This window comes from Propithecus coquereli, unplaced genomic scaffold, assembly GCF_000956105.1.
Source record: "Propithecus coquereli isolate 6110/MARCELLA unplaced genomic scaffold, Pcoq_1.0 Scaffold619, whole genome shotgun sequence".
Taxonomy (NCBI): Eukaryota; Metazoa; Chordata; class Mammalia; order Primates; family Indriidae; genus Propithecus; species Propithecus coquereli.
The window spans coordinates 216,970-226,412 of NW_012152163.1; the positions used below are offsets into that span (position 1 = coordinate 216,970).

At 46.6% G+C, this 9,443-nt stretch overlaps 1 protein-coding gene across 1 annotated transcript; it reads right to left on the reverse strand.

The window, feature by feature from the left end:
* Positions 1-1,745: 1,745 nt before the first annotated feature.
* Positions 1,746-2,579, reverse strand: LOC105822503 (60S ribosomal protein L7). The gene has a single exon (XM_012659484.1). The coding sequence runs from the start codon at positions 2,554-2,556 to the stop codon at positions 1,810-1,812; it is 747 nt and encodes a 248-aa protein (XP_012514938.1). The 5' UTR covers positions 2,557-2,579; the 3' UTR covers positions 1,746-1,809.
* Positions 2,580-9,443: the final 6,864 nt, after the last annotated feature.

Here is a 9,443-nt window from a genome sequence, read left to right on the forward strand (position 1 = left end):
GGGCATGGGGGAGGAGGGGGAGGAGGGGGAAGACATATGCATAAACAATGAGTGCGATGCGCACCACCCGGGGGATGGGCACGCTTGAAGCTCGGATTTGGGAGTGGAGGGGGGGCAAGGGCAACATACGTAACCTAAACATCTGTACCCCCATAATATGCTGAAATAAAAAAAAAGGATTGAACTATTTATGCAAGAAACAACATGGATAAATCTGAAAATAATTATGCTGATTGAAGCAAGACAAAAGAGTACATGCTAATTCCATCTATATAAAATTCTAGACAATGCAAACTCATCTATAGTGACACAAAGCAGATGAGTAATTGCCTGGAGGGGGTGCAGGGACAGAGGAGTGGTAACAGAGAGATGTGAAGAAATGCTTGTGGTTGATAGGTACATTCACCACCCTGGTTGTGGTGATGGGTTTCATGAGCGAATACGCATGTTGAAACTCACCAAACTACAGACTTTACATACGTATAGTTTAATGTATGTTAATATGTACCTCCAAAAGCTGTTTAAAAAAAGCTATCACATGTATAAAGGATACACTGCTGCACCCAGTATACCCACTTCTGGGTTTCTTTATTTTTTAACTTTGATTTTGAAATAATTTTACACTTACAGAAGCATTGCAAAGACAGCACAGATTGTTTCTGAATACCCTTCACCCAGTTCCCCCTAATGTCAACAACAGACATAACCAAGGGACAACTATCAAAGTCCACATGGTTTTACTCCTCCCTTTTCCACCTCTCCGGAACAGCCTGCTGCAGTCCAAAAGGTCCTTCCCCTCGAATAAGTCAGTCTAGGCCTGGCCTCCACTCCAGCCTTATGTCTGCTGCTCTGCATGCACTTGACACTCTTCAGACTCTGGACGTCTTCCTACCTCCCCCCAGCCCCATCTCCCACAAGCTCCAGACCCTACAACTAACTGCATCCAGATGTCCCACAGATACCTCAAAAGCAGCAAGTTTAAAACTGAATGCGTTACTGTTCCTGCCCCACCCCCCATCCTCTTCCTCTTGTGATCTTTAACCAAGGAAATAGCACTGTCATCTGTCACCCAGTCAGACATCTCTGACATATGCTAAGTCCATTCAAGTTCTGCTCACTCTTCCTCCACATTTCACTCAAACCCCACCCTGCAGGCCTCATCCCTACTGCCAGCACCTTGATTCAGGCCGGATGTCAGCTCTCCGAGGCCGTCAGAACAGGCTTCACACTTGTACCTCCAGGATCTCCCCTCCGATCCAACTACGTGGAATGATCTCTCTAAAATGCTCATTGACCTACGTCACTTGCCGCTGAAAACTCTGCGATGGTTTCCAAATGCCCACAGGGTGGCATTCTGACTCCAGGTCTAGTTTTAAGGTCCTTTCAAAATAGCTATCTACAACCTCTCCTGCCTATTACCTGGCCACTTCACTCCTTGAAGGAGTCATCAAATGACATGGAATTCCTCTTCCTTCCAAACCCACCAGATACCCTTATGTCTTTGACCCTGCTGTTCCCTCAGCCTAGAAGGTTTTTCCCAGTCTTCCCCACTGGGAAACTCCTATCCAAGATGCAGCGCTATTTTCATCCTCACAATGAAGCCTTCTCAGAAATAGGCAGAATTGCAGGCCCTTTTTAGTGTACAGCCAGAGCCCTTTATACATTCTTTGAAGCAGGTTTCTGCGTGTCTTTCCCCACTAGAGGTGAATGCCTAAAATACTGCTTCTTTCTTTTTTTTTTTTTTCCAATTTGAAAGCAGTCTCTGTTTATTAGCTGACCAGATTACAAAAATAACCATGCGTAGATACCTTAGTTCATTCTTCTAATAAGCCTGTTGATCTGGTCTTCCCTGTTGCCAGCATCTCCACCTTCTACAAAATGGGTTGTCTTTTTCTTCATTCCACCCTGTGGAGATGATAACTTGAAGGGCCACAGGAAATTATTTGCTTCTTTGAAGCGTTTCCCAACAGTATAGATCTCATGAATCAGATCTTCCATGCAGATGATGCCATATTTACCAAGAGAGCGAGCAATCAAAGCGTTATCTGTCAACGCAATTCGTTTCTTATTGATTTTGCCATAACCACGCTTGTAGATTAGTTCGTTTACTGACTTCAGGTTTGGGTACCCCCATGCAATATATGGTTCTACAATCCTCAGCATGTTAATTGAAGCCTTGTTGAGCTTAACAAAGGTTCCATTGAAGATCTGGCGAAGGCGAAGAAGCTGTAACACCTTTCGGACCTTTGGGCTCACACCATTGATACCTCGGATCCTGATGACAAATGCCAATTGGGGTTCTGCAGGTACATAAAAGTTGCCTGCTTTTCTCGCCACCCTAGCCATTTGAATCTCAGTTCTGTACATCCGCCTGTATTCCTTATGATAATGCTTAGCTTTTTCATAGATAAGCTTCCTCCTTGCCTTTCGAAGCATCTTTTGGGCAAACTTCTTTCTCAGGCATTTTATCTTCAGCTCTGCGAAATTCCTTCGCTTTTTCTTAAGGGTTTCTGGCACAGCAGGAACCTTCTTTTTCTTCTCTTCGGCACCCTCCATGGTTCCAGCCGGAAAAAGAGTACTGCTTCTTTCTTATCTCGATTCCTAGCACAGCCTAGGACTTGGCACCTTATAGGCACATTGATGGCTGGGTGACTGGATAAAGAGATAAACAGCTGTGTTCATGGAGGGATGGAGAGAGAAGCAGACAGATGGAAAAATTAACAGATGATGGATGGATGGATGGTGAAATGAATAGATGAATGACAGGTGATCACATGGATAGAAACATGAATATACAAATGGATGGATGGATATATGAATGGATGAATAGATAAAAAGTTCCTAAGCATTTCAAGGGCAGAGGTTGTTTCTTATTCAACTCTGTTTTCACAGTGCCCAGAATAGGGCCTGGACTACAGTACTAGATGTTCAAATACAAGTTGCTGGGGTGAACGAATGACTAAAGCACCAGCTTTTTTGTGGTAAATGTTTTAGACTAAGAGTCAGAAGACCTGATTTCCAGCTCTATCTGCATCTTCAATTATCTATGTAAACATGAGCAACTTAACCCAACATTTTCAGTTTACTCTTCTGTGAAATGGGTAGGCTGGATTAAATGACTTACAAGGTCTTTTCCAAATACTCTTCGGCTCCCTGATTTGAAGCATGAGGCTATGGAATGGGAGGAGGGGCCCCATTTGAGCAAGTGTGTGTTTACTTACAACTTGTCCTAATGCAGAGCTGATCCCAGATCTCTGCCAGCAACGGAGAAGAGTTAACACACTCCAGATGAGATTCTGTTGAAACTGTCTGGCTGAAAGCCTTATGGCAGAAATGAAAGACAGGCTGACAGCAGAGCCTGAGGGGTAGTTAACAGTGAAACAGAAACCTCTGTGAGACTGCACCACCCCAAACTGAATGGAAGGAGGGAAGGGCCGGGCTACACAAAGCCTTTCCAGGGCCCATGGCTGCTGGCCAAATGCACCCTCTATCCAGAAGGACCGGGATTTGTTCATAGAGCACCTGATCTGTCCTGTAAGAATCGCAGCTGGACTCCTGGCACGCTCTGGAGTGGTGACTGCACTGAGAACACGCCTGTGACTAGTTCCAGACCAATGCGTGCCAGGCCTATCTACGTATCACCTCGTCGCTTCTCCCAACCCTGTGAGGCAGGAATGGTGATCTTCATCTCACGGAGTAAGAAAGTGTAGCTAATAACTGGCAGATGTAGGATTTGAACCCAAGACAGTTTGGCTCTTTCTGCCAGACAGCTGCCCAGGAGCTGGTCAGACAGTGATCTAGAGACTGCACAGTTCATGCCACACCGAATGCAGTGAAGCCTGCCAGAGCCTGCTCGGTCCCTTTGCAATGTGCTTTCACGTTGATTCAAGCTGACGATGTGGACCATCTCTCCCATTTTGGAAATGGGGACATTGACACTCAGGCTGACAGGGGAAGTGACCCAGCCATGGTCACACAATTTGTAAATGGTGGAACTGAGATTCCATCCCTGGGAACTGGAGTTCCAAGTCAGGGCTGTTAATTGCCAAATTATTCTGTTCCAATGTGGTAGCTGTAGTGGACATCCATGGTTTTACCTCAATATCCATTCTACCTACGTCTGGTAACAGCATCTGAATTTTCTTCAGGGAATCACATTTCCTTTTCCCTACCACCTGCCACCTCAGTCCACGCAGTTTGGGCAGAACTAATATGCCCTGTACTCGCCCTGTGCCAAGCAGGGATGGGCAGGTGACCCGCACCCCCCTACACACAATGCATTGGACCAAAGATGTTCAAGGAAACTCAATCCTCTGAAGCTAGAGGGCACTATGGAGAAAGAGGCATGCTCTTTTTGCTGGGGTTCCTCAGCTGGTATTTAGGAGGTCAGGAGCTGTCAGGGACCACCTGTAACACCACAAAGGGACAGCCTGCCAAAGAGTGATACCAACACAGAGAAAAGCAGGGACAAGAGAGAAACACTTTCCCAAGGACACATTTCGAGATCCTAGATCCAGCCACACCTGAATATATTCCAGGTATATGAGCCAGTGAATTTCTTCTCTACTTAAACCATCTGACTTGAGTGTCTCTCATCCACATCTAAGAGGCTGCAGTCAATAACTGCCCCTCATCACACTAAAGTATCATCATGTGTTTCCATGGATATTGTCCCATTAGACCCAGGGCATCTGAGGGCACGGTCTAGGTCAAAGCCACCACTATGTCTCAGGGCCTGACTCCAACCAATGTAGATCACTATTTGTTGAATGAATAAAAACCCGCCTTGACTCAATGATCTTTTGTGAAGTTGGAGATGTATTAGGCCCAAGTGAAGCCTAAATTCTCTGGCCCAGCCCACTCTTGCCCCTCCTCCTCCTCTACCCATCTTTCAAGGCCTAATTCCAAAGCTGCCTCCTCTGAAACTGGCTCACAGCCCACACCCCAGTCCAGAAGTGCTCTCACCCACGTTAGCACCTCTGTGGGATGTTTCTGCAATGTAGTGCATTCTGCAGGAATTAGTACCCACGTCTGACCTCTCCTACCCGACTGAGAAGTCCTGAGGACAGGGTCTAAAATGGATTCCTTTTTATATCAAGCTAGTACCTTGTACCCTCCAGAGCTTAAAAAATATTTTCTGAATCCAAGGGATCGTTTCATTCAACAAACATTCGTCAAGCCCTAATCTGTGCCAGGTACTAAAAGCACAGGGAGGAATATGGCATAATGGTTAAAAATAATGATGATAATAATGATAGCTACCATTTACTGAGGTCTTACTTTGTGCCAGGCACTAATCTAAGCACTTTATGTGTATTAACTCATTTAACCCTCAGAGCAAACCAGTAAGGTAGCTACTATTATTATTCCACATTTGACAAATGAGAAAACTTAGACTCAGACATCAAAGTATTTGCCCAAGGACACAAAGATGGTAAGTGGCAAAGCCAGAATTTGAACCTAGGCCATCTGGCTCCAAATTCATGCTCTTAACTGGCACCCTGTACTGTAGGACCGTAAGTACTTAATAGGCTGTTTTATAATAACCCTGGCCTTCTCCTTTCTAATGTCTATATACTCCACTTCTGGAAAGAGCTGGGCTGAAAATGGAATAAACCATGCCCAATATTTCTGAAGGAAGGAGTTTGGACTTTGGAGTCAGACACGCTGGTTTGAATTTCTAACAGTACCAGTCTTTGGCCCCATGCATGCTACTGTAACCTCCCTGAGCCTCAGTTTCTTCAGGATTAATGATATTTCACAGGTAGTTATTAGGGTTAGAAGTGTTAATATGTGAAAATCACTTAGCATAGCACCTGGTCCATACCACTGGTCCATACCAGTGAGTGGAAGTTGTTGTCATTGGTACCTTTTATTATTATTATGGAATAAAGTCAATGTACAGGACCTGGCACAAGGTATACCATCAAATATTGCAAATGTGCTTCCAGGTGTTTTTTCTTTCCCTCACCACATTCTATGACCTTGAAAGAACACCTGCCCTTCTCTGAAATGATTCAACCAGGCCCCTAGAAAGCCCTGCTTCCAGCCAGCCTTCAAAATGGATTAAGGATTTGGAGTTCCCTTTATTTCTCCAATTTCTCCACCCACAGGGTCAAAGGACATAGGCAAGCGCTGGGAAGCGGGGGAGGAATGCAAGATGGAACAAGCCCCAAATTGTGAACTGCCAGAAGAGCAGCTGTGGTTCCTGCCAGGCTCTGCCGAGCTCCAGGGAGCAGGCTTTCACGTTCTGCACTGCCTGTGCCCTTGAGAAGTAAACACCCCTGCCAGAAAGCAGCAGGCTTCAGCCCTTGCTAATCCCAGGCCACAAGACAAGCAGGAACTCAAAGGTGCCCGGTGAGGTGAAGTGTTTTCCAAAAAATGTCGCAAGTACACAGAGCAAGGAGGGAGGGGACAGTCCAATGCAAATACACGCATAGGCTTCAGAACAGGAAATCAAGGCCTAACACACAGACCAGCCCAACCTGCAGGGCACACAGATGTTCCATCCACAGCCTTGGCTCCACTGCCCTCTACTGGCTGCACAGGGACCAGCAGGCAGGTTTTTAGCCGTTCCAATCACTGGAAGGAGGCAAAGTGTTCTCCAATGAGGGGAAGATCACAGGCCTTTGAGCCTCTGAGAAACCAGACTGCCTTCTCTCCATCCCTCAGTCACTAGCCTAGCTCAGCCTCTTTTTCATCTCTCCCTTGGACTTCTGCAACAGCCTCCTCACTGGTATTAATAAGAATAATAAAAAGATCTTCTACTGAATGCTGACTGCAGACACTGCTCAGTGATTACACACGTTATCTCATGGAATTCTTACAACATTCTTCGGAAGTGGGTAGCATCCCAATTTACAGATGAGGATACTGAGGCTCACACAGGTTAGAGGACGTGGCAAAGGCCACATACATGTCTAGCAACACATAGATCTAAAGTTTAAACCCAGCAGCACCCTGGGCAAAGCCCACGTATCTAACTAACCACTTTACCAACAGCAGCAGCAGCCAGCTGCTGCCCCTGGGAATCTGCTAGAAAATAAGACTCTCAGATCCTCCTCTCAGAACTAAAACCTCTGGGGGCAGGACCTAGCAACGTGTGCCTTACCAGGCTCTCCAGGGATTCAGATGTGCCCTAGCTTGAGAAGCTCTGCACTGTACTGAGCAGCTTCAAGGAACTCCCCCCCGAATCATCAAGTTGCCATGCTGTCCCAGGCGGTCTTCCTAAAATACAGCTCTCAACTGCTTAAAGGCCTTAAAACCCCTGTGGCCGGCCTTGGGTCTAACTCCTCAGCTCAGCACTCAGGCCCCAATGGCTGGCCCCAATCTGCTTCTCTAGCACCCTGTCACCATCCCTTAAATCCATGGGAAGCAGGGGTTGGAGGGGGAGAGAACGTAACTGCCTGAGCACTTCCGTGTTGTGTGCAAGCTCTCCTCCTGGGCTGAGCTCACAGGATGATACTGTTAAAATACAGATCATGAGACTGACAGAACAAACTCTTTGTGGCAATAAGATACCGAATTATAAACAAGACCTAAGGCCATCCTAGGCAAGGGTTAAGTCATGCACCCTGCACTCAAAGAATAAACTGTGTTCTAACTGTGCAAGCTTTTTTCTTGTTTCCTAGCAGCTAAATAAGCACTGGCCTCAAAATAAGCAATATTGAAACAACTGCAGCTCACTGACTGCCAGAGCTGACTGACCCTCACCCTCCTGTTCTGCAAGCCATAACTACAGCTCTGATTGGACAAGAGACTGATTTCAGTAACTTTCTCCCTGATAAAAGACCACTGACAATGGACTGGTTCTGGCTGGTTTAGAGGCTGCACACTGAGTGCCTTTGTGTCCTCTGTCCCAAAGTAAACACACATTTGCTTGCTACCCATGCGGGCATTCCCCCCTTTGTGAATATTCATAGCTCCTCCTATACGACCTGTTGAATATGTCTACTTGGCCAACCTGCTCAGCATAAATTCTTGTCTCACCCTTCCTCCTTGGAAGTGCCTGCTTTCAGTCTCTGCTGGAGGCTAAACTTTCCAGCCTTTCAGGATGGCCAGCCTGCAGGCTGCAACCCTCTATAAGAAATAAAGTTAACCTCTCCAAATTTATGAACTCTTTTCAGTCAACAATACTATTTCTCGCCTGTGGAAAATCCTTCTGCCCAGAATAGGGAGCATGACACTCAAGACAGGTGACAAGATGTGTCACATTCATTTAACCAAGTGGCAAGGCCAAGATCAGAGCTTGGGACCATCAGACCCACAGTCCAAGAGCTTCCAAAGACACACAGGGCCAAACTGGTTAGGAAGCTGGGCCAGGGTTGCACACCTGTGGGCACCGAAGTGTGAATAGGCATAGGCCTCCCAGCACAGGTTCTAGTTTTTAAGTAAGTGACCCAGCCAATTTGCAGCTGATTTCACCTAAAAAGCCCTCAAGGGTAAATCCCAGTCTTGATCTCCTTCTCTGTGACATTAATAACAGTGAAACAAGAGCCAGGAGAGGCTAAAGCCCTGAGAGGATCCTCAAGTAACTACACCCAGAAAAGAGATGGGTTAGGCCAGGCAGCAGAGTCCAAACGTTTGGGTCAACACCCTCCTCAATGCAAGACCGTTGAAGGAGCCCCATGACTGCCTGCCCCCTGCTGCCCCTCTCCTTGTCTGCCACACTGGACCAGGACGGCTCATGTGTCCATGCCTTTCCTTGCAGAGACCAGCCCCTCTGCCTCAAACCTCCTCAAAGGGCTGCCTGGCAGATTTCACCCCCACTTCCAGGACAAACCCCTTCAGGAAGCCTTCTTCCTCCGCTCCCAGGCACTCCTGTGCTATTTCTGTGACAACACTCACCTTTCTACAGACTGAAGAAACAGCAGGGCCTACAGAAGTGGTTCTCAACCCAGCTGGACGTTGCAATCTCCTGGGGAGATGGTGGTTCTAGTGCAAGAAAAACGGACCTACAGGAAAAGACCTGGGCTTTGGAGCTGCACACAGAGGTTCAGATCCTGCTTCTCTGCCTGACAACTGCATCACTGGGGCAAGGAAATGCACCTCTCTCAGCCTGCTCCCCATACTGTGAACTGGGATTACAGCACCTACCTCTCTGGACACTGTGAGAGTTAAGTGAGAGCTTTGCTTTTCCAAGGGTCTCTCCCCTGTTTCCTTCCCTCCTCCCCTTTCTGCAGCCCCCTCAACCAAAGCAAGTGTTAACAGCCTGCTTGGCATTCTGCCCAAATTAGTAACTCCTTTCCTATACATTCGTTTCTTTAATAAACATTTATTGAATACCTGCTTAGTAGTACTGAGCACCATGTTAGAGATTCAGAGTTTAGCAATGAACATAGCAGGCAAGGTCTCCAGGACATTTGGCAGTTTAATTGGGAAGATAGTTACAAAAGAAGCAAACAAATAAATAGTTCCTAACGGTAAGAAATACTCTGAATGAA

Bases quoted from the DNA above. Each gene is read 5' to 3' on its own strand.
- LOC105822503 (XM_012659484.1), bottom strand. From the start codon at position 2,556: ATGGAGGGTGCCGAAGAGAAGAAAAAGAAGGTTCCTGCTGTGCCAGAA.